The 25,070-nt window shown below is 39.0% G+C and overlaps 1 protein-coding gene across 6 annotated transcripts in view; it reads right to left on the reverse strand.

Annotated features, from left to right (window-relative positions):
* LOC122560178 (receptor-type tyrosine-protein phosphatase T-like) overlaps window positions 1-18,640 on the reverse strand; it is a 1,397,629-nt gene extending 1,378,989 nt beyond the window's left edge. For 2 of the 6 annotated variants that reach the window (XM_043710558.1, XM_043710556.1), the window contains exon 1: window positions 17,964-18,635. In XM_043710558.1, coding sequence (XP_043566493.1) covers window positions 17,964-18,036 — 73 coding nt within the window. In that variant the 5' untranslated portion in view covers window positions 18,037-18,635. Of the gene's footprint in view, window positions 1-17,963 lie in introns of all 6 variants that reach the window. The other 4 variants (XM_043710561.1, XM_043710560.1, XM_043710562.1 and 1 more) reach the window with 3 other exon arrangements.
* Window positions 18,641-25,070: the final 6,430 nt, after the last annotated feature.

The following is a 25,070-nucleotide window of genomic DNA, read 5'->3' on the forward strand; positions in this document are numbered from 1 at the left end:
ATAAATTCAAAAAGAAAAGTCTGACGATATGAATTAGGAACAGTTTTTAGCAAAATATATACCATGTATTTGTTGCAAATATACCCTTGAGGTACACTAACCTTGCTAATCAATTAAATTGTGCACCCTGGTTGACACGTTATGGAACATCATATTATGTCTGTGGTTAACAAGCAAATTCTCGCAGACTGTTGTCATGAAGACAAGATACATTCTGCCAAGATCTATTTATTTCAATCATTGTTGATGATCGCTAACCTGCAGGTATTTATTGAAATAAATCCACAGAGGTCAGTATCCCATCACCAAGTCACGCTTTATTTACACGTGGAGAATCCTTGACATTGATCCAGATCCCTAAGAGCCAGATGTCAAACTGAAGAGAATGTCAGACACTTCTGTTCTCATCTTGGTGAATTTTAGCTCGGGGCCACATTACTCCAACTCTGCCTCTGGTATGGGTGGCACATTATACACAGTAGCTCACCTTTTGTGGGAGCACCTCGGAAGAAATCCATTCTTTTCTTCAGGCGGCAAATCTGCATCTCAAATTCTGACGTATCTTCAATGCTTGATGGAGAAGGAGAACCCGAGGGTTCCAGAACAGGTGAAAAAGCTCTTGAGTAATTGCTGTCTCAAATTAGGCAGCAACTACAATGGCTTGTTGGCCCGGATCCTGAAGAAAATTCAAACTGTTTGGCCGAGATTTGGCTTTGTTTTGACATTTTGCTATGGGCTGACTTAGAGTCCCTCTGTCCAGGATATGTCCTGAGTGAGGCTATACTATTGCCTTCACTCAAGTGATATTCCCTAAGCTCAGTCAGACTGGCAAGGATGTCCACTTTCATCAGAATACTGAGCAACTCATATGTTCCACTTGCTGCATTTTCCAATGATAAAGACAGATGCAGTGCCTGTTTGAAGTCCAGTTGGGCTTCAGCTAGTAGGCACTTTTGTAAGGTTACATCATTAATCTCACATTCTAAATGGTCTCTCAACATCACATTAACGTTTAGCCAAAAACTCACATGCATCTGCTAGTCATCTTAACCTAGTCAAAAACCCCAAAACAACTCCATTGGTTCTCAAATTGCTGAGTAAAACCAACAGCATAGCAGAGTTAGAGGAGGATTGGGGTTGTAATATTCCTTAGCTAAATTAATTAACACTTGACAGGTTTTAGTATCTGGTGTCACAGGGCAAGTTAGGCTCTTGATCAGCAAAAAAGCTACGGGTCCACAATTTGTCAGGATAACTCACTGCTTTTCATCTGCAATTAGTATTATTTGCTGGAAAACAAAACACATTTGACAGGAGGATCGAAGGAGTCAAGCTTCGCAAATAATGGCATGATGCTCAAAATGCTTACCCCCAACTCAAATGCGACTGTTATCTAACACACATAGTACAGGAGACCTACTCAGCTGGCTCAAAGCCGGCTACTAAAGTGAGCAGAACCCCTGACACTCTTCTTATATAGGACTCCTTGATTGGGTCAAGTTAATAGCCCCAATCAGAGTACTCATATTCTGTGTCCACCAAGCTGACTTCATTGCAATCTCAACCGTTATTTCAAAGCCCATCTCAGCATGTTTCAAAATGGGACTGTGAAATGTAAAATATAATTCATGAGTGAGAAAATCCTGATAAGTCGGCACAGTGGCTCAGTGGTTAGCACTGCTGCCTCACAGCACCAGGGTCCCAAGTTCGATTCCAGCCTCGGGGGACTGTCTGTGTAGAGTTTGCACATTCTTCCCGTGTCTGCGTGGGTTTCCTCTGGGTGCTCCAGTTTCCTCCCATAGTCCAAAGATGTGCAGGTCGGGTGAACTGGCCATGCTAAATTGCGCATAGTATTAGGTGCATTAGTCAGAGGGAAATGGGACTGGGTGCGTTACTCTTCGGAGGGTCGCTGTGGACTTGTTGGGCCGGAGGGCCTGTTTCCACACTGTAGGGAATCTAATCTAATCTTCAGTGGCTTTATCACATGGAACTTTACAAGGCTTTCATCAAAGCATTATTAGTTAAATATAAAATGAATTGCATAAATGATACAATGTATATCTGATTTTTGTTATTTTGATACCATTTTACAAATGGGTGAAAATCTATTTTCTTAGACATTTTGGAATTGTATCCCAATGGCCTTATAACTTTACAATCATTCCAGTCAGTACTCACTTAATAGAACTTCTTTCTTGTCCAATTTAAATTATTGCTGCCCTGTGAATTAGAGTTGTCCTGATAAATTAGTAGTGATTACCTGATCAAGTTTTTTGATCAATATAAAAATCAATAAACAATTATCAGTTCTGATGAAGCCAAACAAATGGCCTTGACATAACCTACACATATGGGTTATTCTTTTCTTCTTGTGGCATTAGTACAACAAGCATTGTAATGCAATTTTAGTGTTCAATGTGTTAGATAAAAATTGAAAACAGAAAATATCAGCATTAGGGGCATATCCATGAAATAGATCTTAATTCACATTTAAAGCACTAGCTGCAAGTTTAAAAATGTGAAATGAAATGCAGTGTAATTTGCTATTTAATCAAACATGACAAATGCAATTTTTTCTCAAATTAAGGATTTTTTTATCTAAAGGATCCTATATTAAATGTTTTCGATGGCAATTGTACTGAACATTCCATACAATAGATATTTATTCCAATCAATTTTGAAGGTATGTTCTCCAAGGAACCCTTTTCCACAAAGACATACTTTAAAACAAACCAAAAATCCTATTAAAACATAACCAGTTACAGTTATTGATTGTTAAATTGGAATATAGTTTCAACTAAGTATTTATCCTTGCAAATCTGACTTTCGTGATGTTGCCATAACTACTGAAATATATGCAACTGAAACATATGTCAGGGTAAAGCAGAGGAATACATAATTGTGCTTAAATCTAACATATCGATATTATTGATGATCAGATTAACTAGATACAATCCTGATTCCCATGCTAATATTTCCCACAGGAATATCAAGCTGTATTCATAGTAAATCACACAATTTTTGAATATTAAGCAGACAACTTCTATCATTAGTCAAATGCTCTCCAATGATGTGGGGGTTCCACTGTTGGACTGGGTGGGCAAAGTCAGAAATCACACAAATACCAGGTTATAGTGCAACAGGTTTATTTAAAATCACAAGCTTTCAAAGCGCAACCCCTTCGTCATGCAAGTGTTATATATGCGGCTAGCAAAGCTGCCTTTGAAGTGTAGCATGTGCATCCTACATTGTTAGAATTAAAGAATACAACTACTATTGATATCTTAGTTTCATGAGGCAAATCTTGTTGATGATTGAAGTTGGCTGCAGAACTGGCTAGAGATACACGCTGCCATTTCCAATGAAGACCCACCATACTACATGGCAATCAGGCCATGGAGAGACCACTAACAAGGCCTCCCCTCAGATCAGCAAGGCCTTCCTGGAAATGATCCCACAGCCAAAGGATCAGGTCGAAGCTCTGCAGCCCTGCAACATTGAATCATGGAATGGTGGTGGACAACTAAACAACTCACTGGAGGATGGGTCTCTACAAATATCCCCATCTTCAATGATAAAGGAAGCCAACATATAAAGTGCAAAAGATAAAGTTCAAATATTCATAACAATCTTCAGCCAGAAGTGCCAAATGCATGATCCATCTCAGACTCCTTGATGATCCCCAGCATCAGAGATACCAGTCTTCAATACACTACACATGATATCAAAAAATGGTTGGAAGTACTGGATAGTGCAAAGGCTATGGGTCCTGAGAACATTGCAGAAGATTTGTACTCCAGAACTTGCTGCTCCCCTAGCTAAGCTATTCCAGTACAGTTACAACAGTGGCATCTACTCAACAATGTGGAAAATTGCCCTAGTATGTCCTGTACAGTAAAAGCAGGACAAACCCAACCCAGCCAATTACCACCCCATCAGTCTACTCTCAACCATCAGTAACATGATTGAAGGTGTCATCAACAGTGCTACCAAACAGCACCTGCTCAGCAGTAACTTATTCAGTTGGGTTCCACCAGGGCCACTCAGCTCATTACAGCCTTCGTTCAAACATGGACAAAAAAGCTGAATTCTAGAGGTGAGGTGAGACATCAAAGCTACATGTGACCACATGTGGCATCAAGGAACCCTTGCAAAACTGGAAAGAATGGATATCAGGGGACAAGCTCTCTGCTGGTTGGAGTCATGCCTGGCACCTACCTGATTGTGATTTTGAAAGTCAAATTATCTCAGCTCCCGAAGATCTCTGCAGGAGTTCCTCAGGTTAGTGTCAAGCATTTTTAACTGTTTCATCAAGGACCATCCCTCCATCATACAGTCAGAAATGGGGATGTTCACTGATGATCATGCAATGTTATACACATTAGATACTGAAGCAATCCATGTTCAAATGCAACATGATCTGGACAATAATCAGGCATGGGCTGACAAGTGGAAAGTAACATTCACACCACGTTAATGTCAGGCAAAAACCATCTCCAATAAGAGACAATCTAACCACCACCCTTGACATTCAATGGTATTTCCATTACTGATTCCCCCACTGTCAACATCCCTGAGGTTATAATTGACCAGAAACTCAGCTTGATTCTCCACATAAACACAATCGCTATAAGAACAGCTCGGATGCTAGGAATATTGCAGTGAGTAACTCCCCTCCTCACTCCCCAAAGCCTGTTTACCATCTACAAGGCACAAGTCAGGAGTGTGACTGAATACCTCTCACTGGTTGGATAGGTTCAGTTCCAACAACACTCAGAAGCTGGATATCATCCAGGACAAAGCAGCCTGCTTGTCACATCTAGAAGCATCGACTACCAATGCTCAATAGCAGCAGTGCATATTATCTGCAAGATGCTCTGCAAAAATTCATCAAAGATCCTTAGACAGCACCTTCCAAAATCATGACCACTTCCATATAGAAGAACACCACCACCTGTAAGTCCCTTTCCAAGCCACTTACCATCCAGACTTGAAGTATATCATTGTTTCTTCACTGTCACTGAATCAAAATCCTGGAATTCCATCCTAAGGGCATTTTGGGTCCTACAACACATGGATTACAGTGGTTCAAGAAGGCAGCTCACCACCACATTCTAGCAATGAGTAAAACATGCTGACCAGCCAGCAATCCCCATGTCCCAGAAAAGAACAAAAAAGAAAAATCATGACCGAAGAGCAGAGTTCCTACACAGTGAGAATTGTCAGCCAGTCAACAGGATTAGATGCAAGGCCGACATGTAGCACCCAGCAAGCACCACAATGCCCGACATCCAGCTCCGTGGAGATGTGACAAGTGGTCTATACTTTGTGCATACCATGTAGTGATAGCTCCATTTCATCAATCCCTGCAGTGGCAGATTGAGGCTGTTAAGTGAAGCGTAATCTCAGTTTTTTGGTGGGGCAAAGGTTGACCATGCATTTTCTCACCCTGTACCTATTAGGTGAAGAATTAATGATGGTGGGCTTTTGGTACACCTCCACCCCACCTCTGGCCTTCATGCTGACTTCCTCAGGAAGCAGAAAGTTCTACATATTATTTCTGAAAGTGATTCAAGATATAGATATTACACTAAAACAAACTAGTAAAGCATTTTCTTTACCAAACCAAAGTAACTTCTACTTAGTTGGTGACATAAAATCCTTAAATATTCGGTACTCCTTCAAATAAGCTGTTACTATTGAATGGAACAGCTTAGTCACTGAGGATACATTTATACTGCAAGTTTAGCAGAGAGCAAAGTAATTTTTTGCTTTGCACCAACACCAAAGAAGCAGTGTAAATCTCAAGTCAATGTCCAACCTGACTTACAATACACTTAGAGTTGGATCCCTGGGCACTTTGTAAACTCATCTAATCCCAATTTAAGTATTATTGAGGCATGAGGATTATGGACACTGTTCACATTCTAACATCAAAATTCTTCTGATTACTTTGGTCAGAAACATTGGGTCTTAAAAACATCCTAGAGCAGCTCATATACTCAATGAATTACAACTGTAAAGCAATCACATAGGCAACCATAACAGTGAAGTTATTTTAACTAAGGCTCCACAGATAATAAATATTGATTGATTGACCAGTTAGTCTGTTTTCACAGATTTTGGCCAAGGGAGAAATTTTATTGAATAATAGAGATGCCTCTGCTCATCTTCAAGTGGTTTCCTGGACATTTTTCAATCCACCTGAACCTCCAAGCAGCCTTCATTTGACCTTTCCGCAATAGTGCTCAAGGATAGTATCTCCAACAATACAGCACTCAATTATTTTGCATTTGGCTTAGAGACATCAACTAGTCTTTATTTTGTTATTGTGGTTCTGTTCGCCGAGCTGGAAGTTTTTGTTGCAAACGTTTCGTCCCCTGGCTAGGCGACATCATCAGTGCTTGGGAGCCTCCTGCGAAGCGCTTCTTTGATGTTTCCTCCAGTGTTTATAGTGGTCTGTCCCTGCCGCTTCCGGTTGTCAGTTTCAGCTGTCCGCTGTAGTGGTTGGTATATTGGGTCCAGGTCGATGTGTTTGTTGATGGAGTTTGTGGATGAATGCCATGCCTCTAGAGGACCCAATATACCAACCACTACCCTAGAGGCATGGCATTCATCCACAAACTCCATCAACAAACACATCGACCTGGACCCAATATACCAACCACTACAGCGGACAGCTGAAACTGACAACCGGAAGCGGTAGGGACAGACCACTATAAACACTGGAGGAAACATCAAAGAAGCGCTTCGCAGGAGGCTCCCAAGCACTGATGATGTCGCCTAGCCAGGGAACGAAACGTTTGCAACAAAAACTTCCAGCTCGGCGAACAGAACCACAGCAATGAGCACCCGAGCTACAAATCTTCGCACAAACTTTATTTTGTTATATCTAATTAAATCTCGACTGACCTGTGATGGCAGGTGCAATTATTTATTTAATTTGCAGAATGTTGTTTGTCATATTGATACTTGTAGGGCTGGTGTTCTTCACAGAAGGAACAATACATAATAGTAGAAAGCAAAAGCTATTTCATTCCATTTAGTGTGTATAATATTCAGTGCTGACAGGCAAATACTATTTCAACCATTAAAAAGGATAGCTGATTTACAGATTTCAATACTCATTTTGAAGTCAGAAATAACATGTACATACTCTGTGTCTGTAACAAAGCAAAAAACAGGTGACAGCCATTCTCTGGTTAATCTCTCAGGGCAATGTCTTTACCAATCAGAATTAACCAGCCTTGATTAAAATTTAAACAAAGCTTGGCAGTTTCTTGTCAATCATCATTAGGTGGTGCATTCTCTGTGGCAAAGCCTCAATCAATCAGGTCTACTTACCAATTAATTCATTTTACTTTGATGCATCTTGAAAACTGGAGACAAGATGAAAAGCCTTGCCAAAGACTGTCTTTTACAGAAACATTCATAATTTTATACAAATTGAACTTATTTGCTTTAGAATTAGAAGGTGTACTGCATTGTTGATTCCCAGTTCTCTTTGCTGGTACCTGTGGGATTTCATCATACTCCAGGCTGAGGTGATGAGAAGACTGACATCTGTTGTGAAAGATTCTAAACTTAAGAAGATGGTACTTCTCTGAGAGTGCAGTACTAATTCAAAAACAAAGCGCCAGATGAAACTAAAATCTACAATCTTCTGAATTTTGCCTAAAGCCATCATGGTCTTAGAAGCCATATAACATCATAATATGTTAAAAATTAATTTGTTTGTATGTTCTTAAATCAGTATTTTGGAGTAAACTATTTGAATTTTAATCATTATTGCATTAAACCCGAATGTGTCTATAAGTCATTTCCAGGAAGGTACGTTATTGACAAACAAAAATACAATTCTGGAGATTTATTTCAAGCATTTCTATTTCATTGAAAAGTAGTATAATGGCTTTTGGGAGCACGATAGGTGTAAATCTGAAAAAGCATCCTACCATGTTGTTGAAACTAGATACAAATCTTGAGAGGTATACTAGGTGAATTCTATTTTTTATGTTTTTAAACAAATATGACATCCATTTTGGCCATGTCATTTCTCATTTATTTGATTGGTTCTGAAAGATGGGTAAAATAAATTTGTTCTTCAACGCTGCAGCAACTGCATTTCTCCATTGCAATATTGGATTTCTGCAAAATCAATATTGTTGCTATGTTATAACTGTTTCAGTAAATTCAATACCATTCATTACAACAGAGTTATCTGACTCCAATCATCTATAGCATACAACAAATAAAACAGTGTTTGCATATGTTTTGGCTGAAAGATACCAGGGAGCATGCTGTAAATTTAACACAGAGTCGTGCAATGTTTACTACATCTTGCGTATTGATTTCCAACAACACTCTAGTAACCAAGCACTCGACTCATTCATGACGAGAATGAATAATATCATCCCATGTTGCACAGCTGTAATAAACTATGTATTTCTATTTTATTTCAAGTAAATCTATTTTATTAAAGAAAAATGTCTTATCAATTACTGCTATGTTAGTAAACAGGTGGCAGAGGTTCAAGTTAATGAAAGGCAATCTGGTTGGGGGCAATCACAGCAGTTTCACCCTTTTCTCAGGGGATACCAGATTTAAGCTTTAAATAGCTTTTTCACACTCATTAGCAAAATTATGATTAGAATTTAACTAATGCATCTTAAAGGAACATTCCTCTTAACACCACTGACCATTTCCAAAAGCAACCCCAAATATCATATGCTGTTTCCCATTCACTAAGCTATTTGATGAGCCTGAAGGATTATATCTCTTTTAAGCATACATCAAAAATTGTGTACTCCTAATAAATAAACCAATATGATTTTGTAAGTTTTTTTAACAAAGACAGATGCAAATTGTAAGTGGATGTTAGAGTCAATTTTACACATAGCTGTGCGCATGGTGAGCTTTGCTAAAGAAACTGTAGCTTAATGCCTGTAATTTTCCATCCATGCACAAAAATTATGAACAACACCCTTGTGATTCCTCAGCTCACAGAGCTTGTGATGAGGCTCCTGACCAGTGTTACTGACTTGGCAAATTACCCTCATTGTATCTTACTCACAGACTGCAATTTGCACTCAAAAAAAGACTTGATCAGATAAGATCTATACCTCCATCAGTCTTTCTTTAAAGAATATATTTGTCATTTGCACAGTGAGAGCAACATTATTAAATTGCTGAAGTCATGCCTCAAACTGCTTAAACAGTAATTGTAGAACCTGACAGCCCATTTCTCTGAGGAATCTTGTGTACATAAGAACAGTTCTCTTAGACATAGAGATTTAAACCGAAAGAAAACAAACATCCTTCCCCTGAAAGAAAATTAAAACTCAAATTTATTACATTTAGTCACTCAAAAGGGCAGCTTTTATTCAAACATTAAGACTTGATGCACTTCTCCAATGTCTGATTTTCAAAAATTGCAATCACTCCAAAATCATTACTCTGACATTTACAATATGACTGCTCTCATCTCAAGCCACTTTACCATGTTACACAGATGAAGCCTGAGCATCCTATTCCAATCTTTCCACCGCCCCAGGGATATCATTTCCAGTCTTATAATTAATTCCACAGAGTTATCTTAGTGATTAGATTTTCATTCTGCTGAAGTACCTTAGAAGATAGAGAGTAACCAACTTATTTGCCTTTGTTATTTATAATGAATTAATTTTATGTTTAATTCATCACTGAAACATACTTTACATTCTAGTTGCTTACAGGAGAACATGAGTTGCCCATTTTGGTATACTGGGACAAACTTCACAATAAACTTTGAACTTTGAAATGGATAACCAAATTTTGAATCTTTCCTTAATTTACCAAAACATACTTTCAGAGAACTAAAATTTTAAGCACAATCATATTCATTGTTCCTTCAAGGACAACTGAACTGTCACTCAAAATAAATTTGATCAGATGTATATCTTGAGTGAATGTACTATGTTTCAGCTTCAGTTCACTGAAGTTTGAGGTCAATGAATTGTGTTCATATCAATAATTGATATTCCTTTGTAGAATGACAAATATGGAAACAATTGTATATTGTGAGTTTTCAGAAATATTTAAGACAGATTAGAATTACAAACCTCATCAACATATAAGTTGATGAAAAATTAACATAATAACAAAACAAAGAGATTATTCGATTCAGTGAAAAGTGGAAATTGGTCAGGTATGTTTTGGTGTTTCCCTGCTTTGTTGTGCATGTATTGCAGTTTTACCTTGTTTAGACTTCATTTTGTAATTGTTTTAAGTTATAGATTCAAGTTCTGATGTCAGAAATTAGCACAGAAATTAGGCTAACAGTTTTGAGGCATGAGAGCAGTTAAAATGTAAATGTCAGATCATTGATTTTCAAATGATTGACAAGTGCAATTTTTAAAAATCGTATCACAAACATGCATGAAACCTTAATGCCTGAAAAAAGGCCAACCTTTGCATGACCGAATCGTAACTAATTTGATTTTTAAAAATTTAATAGGAAGGATATGTGTTTTCTTTCTGCTTAAATCTCTACATTTAAAGAATAATTTTCATACATTAGCCTCCATAAATAAATAAACTCTTGACATTCTAAAATTCCTAATAAAGTAGTCAGAGTCATGACCACAACATAACTTGCTAATAGTGCTGAGAAAATGTTGAAGTATTGGAGAAACCATCTTTTTGTTTAAACATTAAACCATAGCACATTTTTCAACATTCCTGATAAACAGCTTATGCTTGAAATGTCAACGCTCCTGCTCCTTGGATGCTGCCTGACTGGCTGTGCTTTTCCAGGGTCACACTTTTTGACTCTGATCTCCAGCATCTGTAGTCCTCACTTTCTCCCCTGGCTCTTAACTGTCAATCATCATTAGTTGGTATATTCTCTTTGGCAACACTTCTGCCAACGAGAGTGCCTTTGCCAACCAATCAGCACTGTCCTCTCATGTAGCATAAATGTTTGTTTTTCTCTTTGAATTGGTATTCTTCTAAATTGTTCTGATCATTGCAAACAAAAAGCAGTGACAAAATGTTAAGGATTCCATGTTAGTACTCAAAGAAAAGCATAGTGATCCCCAAGTTTTGTTGACGAACAATTTGCAATCAAATAAAAAGTTTTGTTAGTTATTCAGTTCATTATTGTGTGTGGGAATTGGTTGTATAGAAAAGATTGCTACAGTATGTAGCTATGTTGTGAGAGTTGCAGGAAGATGTTTATAACTGCAAATACTTTCCTCACTTTTTTCCAAAGGCATAATCTCTCAGAATTTGTGGTACTTACATTGATTAGGCTGTCAGCTATTATTATTGTGTGAAACTGATGGCAATGGTCACCTTCCACAAAAAATGGAAATCGAGACGTTACTGCTAGTGATGTCCGACTTCTCTAAAGTTTGCACTGTTGCAGTCTTTGCAAACAGAATCAAAATAGAAACAATTGAATTGTTGTGAACTTCAAATATTTGCCTACCATTCTTAAATTCTGGACTAATGACAAAGATTAAGTCTTGTTTAAGCAGGAGTAAATGAGTTGTTAACAGTATGCTAAGTCATGGCATCTGCTGAACAAACACTCCTGTTGTAAAAAAATTAATTTTACACTTAATTAATTTCATCCCTTTAGATTAATATATTAAATTACATTTTTTAGAAGAATTAAGATTAAATTTGTGTTCCAATATTTGAGTTTCTTCCTTCAACTCAAGTATATGTCTCAATTTTTCTCAGGACAATGACCTAACCAATCAGAGTCAAGCTTTCTGGTTTAAAATTTAAACACCGTCTGGCTATTGACTGCGGCGCTGAAAAAGCACAGCCGGTCAGGCAGCATCTGAGGAGCAGGAGAGTCAACGTTTCGAGCATAAGGTCTTCAGCAGGAATCAACATTTGTGACGAACAGCTTATGCTCGAAACATGGACTCTCCTGCTCCTTTGATGCTGCCTGACCGGCTGTGCTTTTCCAGCGCCACACTTTTTGACTCTGATCTCCAGCATCTGCAGTCCTCACTTTCTCCTCTGGTTATTAACTGTCAATTATTATTAGTTGGTATATTTTCTTTGGCAACACCCCTGCCAATGAGAGTGCCTTTGTCAATCAATCAATCAGCAATGTCCTCTCATCCAATATAAATGTTGGTTTTCCCTTTGAATTGGTATTCTTACAAGTTGTTCTAATCATTGCAAAATAAAAAGCAGTGACAAAATGTATCCGTTCTCAGCAGTACTCAAGTTATGCTCTACAAAAATACAATTTATATTTGTATAGCCATTCCTAAGTATTGTGGTTTGTTTAAACAGCATGCCTGCTACTGCCCTGTTGTTGGTTGACACTATCGCTTGCAAAATTCTGCAAGTCTGCAAATTCAAATTACCTTTGGAAGAAAAAACATATGTGTATTAGGTTCAGTTCATACTTTGTGGGTAGCTTATTTCTGAGGTCTGTAGTGAGCTCTATCATATTGTTTCAGGTTGCTCAACCGAGAACATGAATTATTTCAAAGCTAATATTTTATCCTGATCTTCTTTAGACTCATGTTAAATCAGAATCTAGGATGGCATAGTGGTTTAGTACAGCTGCCTTATAGAACTAGGGACCCAAGTTCAATTCCAGCCTCAGGTGACTGGTGTGGAGTTAGCACATTCTCCTTGTGTCTGTATGGGTTTCCTAAAGGTGATCTGCTTTCCTCCCTCAGTCCAAAGATGTGCAGGTTCAGTGGATTGGCCTCGCTAAATTGTCCAGGGGTGTGTGGATTAGCTGTGGGAAAGGCGGGGTAAGTCTGGGTGGGATGCTCTTTGGAGGGTTGGTGTGGACTAGTTGGGCTGAATGGCCTTATTCCACACTGCAGGGATTCTAAGTACATCTATTTTAGAAATGTATACATAAAAGTGTCTTGCATTTATATACTGCTTTCAAGATGCCCCAAAGTACTTTCCAGACAATGAGATAACTCTGAAATGTAAAGATACAGCAGTCAAATTTGTTTCCATAAATTTCAATGTATAGGTAACCAGGTATTTTGTTTATTTCTATTGTTTGATGGATAAATATTATTAACACATTGAGTATAACTCTACTGCTCTTTCTAAAATGGTGCTCGTGGATCTTTTCTCTCTACCTGAGCAGGCAGGTAAGGCTTGGTTGATGTTAATTGAGTTTCCTTAGTACTAGGAGAAAGTGAGTACCACAGATGCTGGAGATCAGAGTCTAAAGTATGGTGCTGGAAAATCACAGCAAGTCAGGTAGCATCCGAGGAGCAGGAGAATCAATGTTTTCGGCATTTGACCCATTCCTGATGAAGGGCTTATGCCCGAAACATTGATTTTCCTGCACCTGAGATGCTCACTGACCTGCTGTGCTTTTCCAGTTACTCCTTCTCTCAGTAATAGACTGCATTTGGGACTTGGCCCAGACTTCTGTGTTTAAGTCCTGGAATGGACTTGTGCCTGCAACGTTCTGACTCAGAGGTTAGAGTGCAAGTAATTAATCCACAACTAATTTCTTCAAAATATTTTTCCCTTCAAATCCATCTATCGAAACCTTCAGTAGAAAATTAGTTTTTGTATGAAATGAAGATAACTTACAGCCTGTATAATTAAAAAGTTATAATATCTCCCTCCTTTTCTTTCTTTCATTTTGGCCTCATTGATATCAGCTTCTCAATGTGACACTATTGATGAATTATTTGTACTTTTTAAAATCATTTTTACAACAGCTTTCTCTTCTTCCTTAACCCTAAGTAGCCCCTAGTAATCCTAAATTAACACTAAGTGATTGGAATGCTTTCCAATTATATCATTGGATCAGGAATGACTTCGCCGGCATCAAACACACTTACTATTTCCTTCAGAGCACTGGAAACAAACCCTGGACTTTGCTTTTAAATCATTTTATCAGATAAAATTACCTAATCACAAAATGAACAACTGAAACTGCAAACCATAGTGAGGCAAGACTGTACTATAATTGTGATCCTCAATATACCAGTGTTGCCTGTGATTTATCAGGGGAGTTCAAATTTAGGCAAAACATGATGTATCACAGGTCCATTAATCTACATATCCTCACTGAATTACGATATTTGACAAAATTCAATAGTGTCTGAAATGGTCAGCTTCTAGCTGTATTGTAATATTGAGTTTTTTTGTGGTCTAGAAACTGACAAGATTGCTTACATCTGAAATATAAAGGCATCAAGTGCCACAAACACAGCATGTCAGCATCTGATTTGTGTCACAATCATTCATAAAATGTACCTGTCTCCTCCTTTAAGAAGTGCTAATGGAGCTGCTAAGTAATTCCAGTATGTTCTGTATTTATTTCATATTTACAGTATTCATAATTTTCTTTTATTTAACAGGACATCTAATTTGCACAGCACAGTACATAACACCCAAATAATTAATAACTTTGTCTTCACATAAGCACAATGCTAAAGCCAGATTCAAATATGAAAACATCTAACCACTTTTTAAAATATTTTTTTCTTGAAAGTTTCAGTTTAATTTAAAAGAGAACTCGAGCATAGACCTCTTCCTACATTATCTTGAACAATTACCTGGTGATTTATAGAATCATCGAAGCCCTTTGTATTCCATTTGCAAGCATGCACCATGAAACTTGAAGTATTCCATTACCTACCTTCTTAAAAAGTATCTCACTGTGACTGGGAATGCAATATGTTGAAATTAAGGGAGGTCTGAATGATTGAAATTATATGTAAGTCTGTTTAGTTTTCACTTTCAGCTTGTAGCTGAAATGGCTGCATTCCATGTTTGGAGGCTCTTTCTCTTGGAATTCATCAAGACACCACTTCCTAAGGTTGTCATTTTGCGCATGGACAGGTGAGTGGGCAGCAGCTGCACTTATCCACTGTCCACCTCCTGTCAGGCCTCACTTTTGAGGTAGAAACACTGAGTAATGTGACAGATTCTGTGTTGTGTCTGCATTAGATAAGCTGGAGAATGAGTAAGAGAAGGTAAGGGCCATAGTTCACATCCATCATCTGATCATTCAGTCCAACATTAAAATATTTTACAGTTCCACTTTCAAAAGTATTTTAAGTAGCTTAGAAAATGCACATACTGTAAAATACAATTAATTTCTATTAGAAAATGCACAAAATTGAATAAAATATGACTTCTTATCATATGTTGTAAACATAGTGCAAAAAAAATTATTAGATAAATATTAGTCTTGAACATCAATGTAGGCTTTTGGAACTAATGTTTCAATAACAATAGGATGTATTTTATATCTAATATGCTCGACAATTAGAATATTATGGATTCAAAATGGGAAAGGATACTTTTGATTCAACAACAGTGCAATTGTATCTGTTTCAGACTGCCTGTATATTGTTTAAAATGAACTACACTTTTTTCTATTTAATATTTCTTTCACATTAGAATTAAGCTGGAGCTTTTTCCACTTGCTTTGGAATAGTGAGATCCCTTCCAAATGGCATTGTTTAGAGCGCCATCTCGTGGTAACAATAATTTTCCACTTTCTAAGAGGAAAAAGTTAAACTAAATTTGTTGTGAAAATGATGAACTATGAAGTTAGTTTTGAATAAAGAATCTTACTTCGTCATTACAACAGAATTTCTATTGATTAACTTATAATGAAGATAATTAGCAAGCTAAACTTTTCAACTTTTCACGTTACATGAGCTATAGAAGAATACTTATCACTTATGAGTATGCAGGGATGTCAGATCTTCTATGGAAAATAAAGCTATGTAAAAGATGAAGATGCTGACTATAACATATGCTTATTAATAATTCATCACAGAAATTTACACAACAGAAATAATTATTGAGTGTTCATAACGAAGAGGATTATGTGGAGCAACACTTCATAAATGTATTTTTTGCAGGAAAATGAATTTCTAGATTTCTGTAACATTTCAACATAAGTGGTGATTTTTTTTGGCAGAAGCAATGTCATACTCCTCAAAAAAAAAATTGCCTTACATAACTAATACCATATGATTGGCAAATTAACATAGTTTTGTTTGTTTATCTACATATTTGTCAATTGAAAACATGAATAAGTTTGGTACACCCTTTGCCAATTACCTTATGAACATAGCATCTCCTCTGGGTAATAACATGCACAAGAATTTTGGTCAATTATTTCCCCACATCTGTCCAGTCATAGAGGGTCTGATTTCACAAACAAGACACCAATGTTTCATCTCAGGTGGAACCAGCTAATTCGCTAACTCAGCATAGTCCAGAAATTATACCCAGATTTTCCTGTGATTATCCTAAACCATTGAGCTCAGTGCCACACTGTTTGATTTTGCTCCTACCCAATCAACTCTTACAAGCTCTTTCTCTCTCCACCACCCAGTGAAGGATTTGCACTGACTCATCTGATTGCCTTTGCATGTGGCCTGTAACACTAGTAACGATATCAGGGTAAGGTATGCCAATGTGAAAAATGCCTAAGGACATTTATTTTGCAAATTAAACTTAGATCTTTAATTATCAGCATGGAATGTCTTATATTGTGAAAAGATTGGTTAGGAAATTTATAGCCTGGTCCTTTGCTGTTTTTCAGTTTAGATTGGACTACCTTCCTTTATTCCCACTGTAAAAAAAAGAATATAAATGCCGGAGGAAACATCACAGAAGCACTTCACAGGAGTATCCCAAGCACTGAGGATGTCACCTAGACAGGGGACGAAACGTCTGCAACACAAATTCCCAGCTCGGTGAACAGAACCACAACAAAAACAAAGAATGCACAACTATTTTCATTCAGGATTGATGCACCTGAGACAAGAATGTTTGTTCTGGTTTCCACTTTGCCATAAACATTCGCATGCACCACCAGCACATAATCTTTATTTATGGATTTTACTTTTAAAAACCCAGGGCTCTCCAACCCCAGAAAACCACCCAACACATACAAGTTGAGGCTTTGTGTGGGATAGTCGATTTTTGAAGTGTTGTTTAACTGAACTTAGAGCTGCCTCCAATATATTTTGAAGCTGGAGCCCTCATTAGAACACAGTGTTACAGTGCTAAAAATGCAGTGTTGCTCCTGATGTGGTTTCATTTGGCTGGGAGTCAGCCGTCTGCAGGCAGTTGACAAAACTTTAGCTGATCTTTTAAGGATCGATCAGATTCAATCATAAGAGGTGTGGGGGCGTTCGAGACCCGTTCCAAACAATAGAATGTGCTGCCAATTATCTCGAAAATTACTTTTTTAACACTTGTAACATCCTGATTATTATGTGCCTGCAGCGTTCATGGTTCATATGCAATTTCGAAGGCTCAAGGTTACAGTAAGACTCCAGTTCCGATGGATAGTTTGCTGACTCCCGGGAAATGGGAGAGATCTCCTGCTGGAGATTACGAGCTGGTCAAATCCACTCCGCCTTCTTTCCAACCCCATGCTGACCAAATGGGCTCATTGGAACATTACCTTTTCAAAACAGATGCTTGAGTTTCAAACCGGCTGTGAATGGGTAACCCCAAAGTAAGCGGGGACCAGTAGAATCTACTAGCTTTGAACAACGAGTGCCAAGGAGCTGAAAATAATATATCTCTCCTTCTGCACAACATATGGTAAACTTCACCAAAAGAAGTTACGCAACCTCACTTAGGAGGCACTTGCTGGAAGTCGATTTTACAGCGATGTTTGAGAAACCGGTATAAAGCCCCAAAACAAAAGGTCAATTCGAGATATTGATTTTTTTTTCTTTTACGTGGCATTTGGTGAGTTTGAACCAAGTGATCACTGCATAATCTGGAGTTGGAAATTCAATTTGCTAAGCATTGCCATCTTAAACATTCACGGTCGAGCTCATTCTGAGCTATCATTCATTGACTTTAAGAGAGGGCTCCTCATTAACGATGATCATTGTGATAGCCACCACCAAGTTTTACAACTAACCCCATGCAGATCAGCCCCATACGTTGCGCGGTACATGTCGGTCTCTGAATGCTGAACTTACCTGCGAAGACTTGTCCCTCTGCGCTTGACCACAGATACACCAGAAGACAGAGGGGAATCCAGAGCGGTCTCATATCTGGCAATTTTTCTCGTATTACTTGGGCCGCTGTGGCATTATCCCGCCGGCCGGCTGATTAGCAAGAGATGATCCGTTGGAGATACCCGGAGCGCCGTGATATACTTAAATGCTGACTGCTTCTGGCTCTGCCTGGCAGCTTGAAGATGTTGAAGTAGTTGCTCTGTGAGGACTCCCCCGGGTCCTGACGCAGACTGCTTCCCTGTTTCTCTCTCTCACACACACACACACACACCACACGTACGCGGCTGAGCGCGAAGCTCGCTTCCAACTCAAATATTCGGGAGAGAAATCGCTTCCTTTGCAACTGGCGCAATCCAGTTTTTTTTAAAAGCAGTTCAGAAAGACAACGGTTCCACGTTCAGGTATAAGGATGAAACTGTCAGAAACTGACTACCCTGAAGAATGATCAGGCTACAACACACGCTCAGCTGGAGCAAACAGGTTGATAGAGGTCTGGAGGAATATCTGATAGTTCATTTGAGTGACAAGTCCAGTAGTATCAAGTGAATCGAGCTATTTGTGACCGAGAGCCTTGCAGCACAATGAAGATAATTATGAGTCAAGATGACTATAATTTTTTTTTCAACTGACAACAGCGATATCATGCAGTAGTAATGTGTCCTATAAATACTGAAGTATTTCAGATTTCCAATGATCAGTTATCTCCTCGTGCATACATCGCTCTAAATTCTCAAAAAAAACCTATTAAAAGCGGAGACACAGAAGCCAGTTAGAATGCTCAGTTGTTTTTCAAACTTAATCATTAAACAATTTTCTCCAATGTCACTCATGAATGGACGCACTAAATAAGTAATTTATTCTAATTTATGCAAATCTTTCTATTATGATAATTAAAACAATTTTTGAGAATTCCCGTGATGTTTACATGCAAATTACTTTTTTGAGTAAAGTAAATATAGTTGGTATAAATTTGGAGCCAGTTCGATTGATCGGGTTCTACCAGGGTGTATTTGTGTTATAAGTTAGTCATTTGTGCAAAATGGTTTAGACTCTCCCCGTAGGTGTCCTTGCCCCTAGACCCCAGAACCCTGGGTTCAAGTCCTACCTGCTGTGTTGGGGTGTAAGAATATCCCTGAATAGTTTGATTAGGGGGAAAATGGATTAGACTCTTTCCACATTAAAGATGAATTGGGTGTTTAAACTTGGGCGAAACAAAGCAATGCTGTCTTCTCACAACTCAATTTGCCTTGTTAAACTATTAGGCTTGACCCTGAACTAAGATTTGCAACATGCCAGTGCAAAGCAACCACACATCCTACCTGAACTACAGCTGTAATATGAAAGTATTCCCCAACAAATCAGGTCATAGGAGAGTGATCTGGTGGAGAAAGAATGCCGTGTGTTCAAATCTCAGTAATGTTTTACGAGCTGTGTATTCAGGAGAACAATAAGTTTGGATCAACAAAATACTGACACAAGTAGAGAGTAAATTGCTTCCAAGTTTACTAAGGATTTGGAAAATATATTTGCACTTTCTGAAGCTGCTCATGATAATACCCTGTCAAGGAAGTTGCTGGGAAAGGAAAAAGACGGTTTTAAATCTGAATATATTTTTAATTTTCACGATGCAGAGCTTTATGATAACACTGAAATCCCTGCTTACTCGAAGGTCGTTGTAAACATTCTTGAGTGATTGTTTACAATTACCCAACTGTGGGTGACCCGGTGGCTCGGTAGTTAGCACTGCTGCCGCACAGCGCCAGGGACCCGGGTTTGCTTTCAAACTTGGGCGATTGTCTGTGTGGAGTTTGCACATTCGCCCCAAATCTGCATGGATTTCTTCTGGGTACTCCAGTTTCCTCTCAATCCAAAAAGGTTACAGGTTAGGTGAATTGGCCATGCTAAATTGCCGATAGCATTCAGAGATATGTAGGTTAGGTGCATTGGTCAGGGGTAAATACAGGGTAGGGGAAGGGGTCTGGTTGGGTTACTCTTCAGAGGGTCAGCATGGACTTGTTGGGCCAAAGGGCCTGTTTCCTCACTGTAGGGATTCTATGCTTCTATGATAAATAGACAAGCAGGAGGCTGGAAGAACACAGCAAGTCAAGCAGCATCAGAAGGTGAAGAAGTCAACATTCAGGTATAAACCTCACTTGTTCCAACCATCTTCAGCTGCTTCATTAATCATAAGGTCATAAGATCATAAGATAAACATCATAAACATCATAAGATGTTTACTGATGATTGCACAATGTTCACTATTCACGACTCCTCAAATACTGAAGCAGTCCACACCAAAATGCTGCAAGATCTGGACAATATCCAAGTTTGGGCTGAAAAGTGACATGAACATTTGTGATACAAATGCCATACAATGACCATCTCCTATAAGAGCGAATCTAACCACCATCTCTTGATGTTCAATGGCATTACCATTGCTGAATTCCCCCCACTAACAACAGCCTGGGAGTTACCATTGATGAGAACTTGAATTGGACTAGCCATATGAATACAATGGCTACAAGAGCAGGTCAGAAGCTAGGAATACTGAAGTGAATAACTCATCTCCTTACTGCCCAAAGCCTGTCCACCATTTACAAGGCACAAGGCAGGAGTGTAATGGAATACTCCTTTCCTGCCTGGATGAGTGTAAATACTCAAGAAGCTTGACACCATTCAGGACAGAGCAGCTACTTGATTGGCACCACATCCACAAACATCCAATGCCCCCAGCACCTATGCTAGTCGCAGCAGTGTGTACCATCTGTGAGATGCATTGCAGAAATTCACCAAGTGTCCTTGGACAGCACTTTCCAAACCCTTGTCCCGTGCCATCTAGAAGGACAAGAGCAGCAGATACAGTACAGCACCACTACCTGCATGTTCTCCTGCAAGTTACTCTCATTCTGTCTTAGAAATGTATCACCATTAATTCAGTGTTACTTGGTCACAATCATGGAATTCACCTCTCATGGCATTGTGGATCTACCTATAGCACATGGATTGCAGTAGTTCAAGAAGTCAGCTCATCAATTCCTTCTCAAGGGCAGCTAGGGATGGGCAATAAATGCTGGTGCAGCCAATGAATGATCATTCAAATAAAAACAGCTGTCTACAGCTGGTTTCCTTCCTTGGTAAAATGTTCTGTTTAATAGCTATAATGTCATTCTAGTAGCTTTCTTGCTCATTTTTCTGAGGTTTGTCATGTCTGTTATGGACCAGGCCAGACCCCCCTCAAAACATTTTAGGGGGGTAGCCCAGACCCTAACTTTTCTAATTGTTTTAGGCAGATGTGAGGTGGATATCCCAGGAGTGATGGAGCTGGTCAAACCACTTGGCTTCAAGTAAGAGAGTATTTATTTACACATCACCGAATTAAACACTAACAATAACAACGATTTAAAAACCCAACTGATACAATATCCCCCGCAATTGAAGAAAGGAGCTGTTCCAATTTCCTGCATCATCCCCATAAACTCACCTCTTTTGGCAAAAAAATGTAAATTCAAACACTGGTTCTTACAGGAGTGGAAGGGCTTGTGCCCGAGATGTCGATTCTCCTGTTCCCTGGATGCTGCCTGGCCTGCTGCGCTTTTCCAGCAACACATTTCCAGCTCTTACAGGAGTGATGCCAGATTGAAAGAGAGAATCAGCCAGGGATCATTTGCTGAAGCATGGAACCTCTCTCCACTGCAGCTGTTTCTCTAGGTTCCCAGCTAATACTAAACCAAACTAGAAAAATCCCTGAACTGGGAGAAATGGCCACTCCCATTTCATTGTACAACTGTTTTAAAAAAAAACCTAAAAGCCTTTTCCCGAATTGTAGCAAAGACCCTAAAATCCAGACAAATCGGAACCTCTGCCTTTACAACCCCAACCCCCCATCTTGAGAAAAGTCAAGGGCAACATAACCTTGTTAAAGGAGCAGCATGGGCACACATACTATTAAATTTATCAAATTCAATTGCACAACCTCCCATTAAAAGATTTGGTATTTACAACCTTTGCGTTACAACGCCATTGCTATTGAATTGTTACATACAAATTATGGAAGAACACTTTGGTGCAGTAACAAAATTGATGTGTAAATGTGCACCAAATGTTTAAAATAAAGTTAGATAAAAGTGCAAGTGAATACTTTACAAAGATTTTGTATTAACGTTGAGTCTTCATAAAATGTTGTACTTTTTGTAATTCTTCCTAGATGAGTCTTTAAATGATAAAGCGAAATCCCATTATCTTTGAAATTATGGACGTCTATGAAATGTACATGTGATTGCTTCACTTACATGCTAATCTAACATTTTCATTTTCATTTGTCCACATGGAACTGAACTGATATCGCATGAGCAACATCACAAAGTGTCAAGTCCTTTGAAATGTATTAGAAAATGGGAAATTAGCCTGGGAATGCACAAGATCTTCAGATTCCTGCATTTTAGATCATCCTGTTGACACTGATTTAGAATCTGCTGATGCTAGACAGAAGTAAAACAGACTGTCATTTTATGGATGGTCTTGCATATATTCCATTGGTAGAAACCTATGAAGGTTACTAATTCAAAAACAGACAAAATATTTCAATACTTTTGTGTAGATTGATGATTTGTTATGATACATATCATTTCATTGAAGTCAGCACTGTGGAACAAAGTGGTGGAAAGTGAAATATGTCATCAAGATACACATTAAACCTCCATAGGCTCTTCTCAACATTGTGCAGTAACTTTAAAATCAAAAGAGAACTCTCTTGCCACATTTGTGTGACATTTCCATTTTCTGTATTAGCCATACTTGAGTGAGACTGACAAGTTAAGTTATGGGAACTCTGCAGCAACCTATCTTCTGTAATAAATATTTTGTTACTCCCCAAACTAATTTACTGCAAGGTGTGAGGCTGGGAGAGAATGAAGAGCTTTGTCCCATTTGGCTGGACTTGATTCAAGGCATTTCAGAAGGTATAAAATGACATTATGCTAAACCCATGTGCGAGCAAGCACTTTCGAAACTGCTCTTCTAACCGGTGGTATTATGATTTTTGTATTTATTCACAGGAATGTTCATCTTTAATTGATCTTGAACCTTTATAATTCATATGATGAAAGAATTCCTCTGTTAGGGATTTTTCTACAAATGTTTCCACACCTTTGTTCTCATATGTGGCAACAGTAACAGCTTTCTGTCACTAGAGCTTTATTGGTTTGTGAAATAACTCTGCATAGGCCAATATCACATCACCAAGTCACCCTTTATTCACATGTACATAGTATTTGATACTGGTCCAGCTTCCTCAGAGCTAGCTGTCGGAGTGACAAGATAGCTTTAGAGGGATGGCAGTGAATATGTGGCAACAGTAACAGCTTTCTGTCACTAGAGCTTTATTGGTTTGTGAAATAACTCTGCATAGGCCAATATCACATCACCAAGTCACCCTTTATTCACATGTGCATAGTATTTGATACTGGTCCAGCTTCCTCAGAGCTAGCTGTCGGAGTGACAAGATGTCTGACAGTCTTGTTTATATATGTCAGCCAGACCTCCCTGATTGGACCAGATTAACAGCCCCAAACGTGGAACTCACATTCTCTCTGCTCCACCTTATTACAATCACTACATCTCTCTTCCTCTCAGTCCAGGGACATAGGCTATTCTTTTTCTTGTAACCTCTCCTGGAGCGTTTTCATGCCAGCTCCGGTTCCTCCGACTCAGCCTCAGATATGGGCAACGAGCCGCAGACTGTAGCTTGCCTCTTGCTACCAGAGCATTTTGGAAGAAATGCATCCTCTTTTTCAGGTGGTAAAGGTGTCAAGGCTGCGACATCTGCCAAGTCCATCTCAGACTCTGAGGTTTATTTGATGCTAGATAGAGAGGGACAACCCATGGTGTCCAACAGCCTTTCTGGCTGTTCTGAGGAGCCAGGTATGTTTTGCTCCTGCCCTGTTTGCAAGTTGGCAGCTTTTGTGTGGTCTATGTGCTTGTTCACCTGCCTCACCTCCTCAAACTTTGTATGTCAAGAGGCCTGATCATGCATCAACCCTGCCTCTTACCAATACAGGCCCTTGTCCATGGTTTTGACTGAACTTTGTTCCCTGAATTAAATTGTCTCTCTAACTTAGAGGAGTCTTGTGTCCAGCAATGATGCCCCTGATGCTATTTCACCCTCATTCCAGGCCGGATAAATCAGATTTAACCTGGTGCGGAGTCATCTCCCCATCAGCAACTTTGCTGGAGATGTCCCTGCAGTTGCATGAGGGGTGGTCCAATAATCAAATAGGAAGTAAGACAGTTTGGAATCCAATGAAGCTGTTGGCTGTTTCTTTAAACCTGCCTTCAAAGTTTGGACTACTCTTTCCGCCGGACCATTGAATAATGAATGGCTTGGAGCTGTCCGAATATGTCGAGGACCATTTGACTTTAGGAAATACTCAATTTCCCTGTTGGTAAATGACAGCCCAATGTCTGTGATCAACACTTCTAGGAGCCTGTGATGTTTCTAGCTTTTCTATCATTGTCCCCATGTTTGACTAATGAACTCATGTACATCCCATCACTATGAGTGGGCATCCACAATGACTAAGAATGTTGAGCCCATGAAAGGGCCTGCATAGTCATATAAACTAGTCCGGTGCTTACCCAGGCATCCCTATGAATGTAGAGATGGAAATGTGTTGCTGGAGAAGCGCAGCAGGTCAGGCAGCATCTAGGGAACAGGAGAATCGACGTTTCGGGCATTAGCCCTTCTTCAGGAATGAGGAAAGTTTGTCCAGCAGGCTAAGATAAAAGATAGGGAGGAGGGACTTGGGGGAGGGGCGTCGGAAATGTGATAGGTGGAAAAAGGTCAAGGTGAGGGTGATAGGACAGACCTGGAGTACTGTGTGCAGATTTAGTTTCCTTAATTAAGAAAGGATGTACTGGCACTGGAGGGGGTGCAGAGGAGGTTCACTAGGTTGATTCCGGAGTTGAGGGGATTGGCTTATGAGGAGAGGCTGAGTAGACTGGGATTATAGTCATTGGAATTCAGAAGAATGAGGGGGGCGGATCTTGTATAAACATATAAAATTATGAAGG

Source organism: Chiloscyllium plagiosum, chromosome 20 (assembly GCF_004010195.1).
Source record: "Chiloscyllium plagiosum isolate BGI_BamShark_2017 chromosome 20, ASM401019v2, whole genome shotgun sequence".
NCBI classification, from domain to species: Eukaryota; Metazoa; Chordata; class Chondrichthyes; order Orectolobiformes; family Hemiscylliidae; genus Chiloscyllium; species Chiloscyllium plagiosum.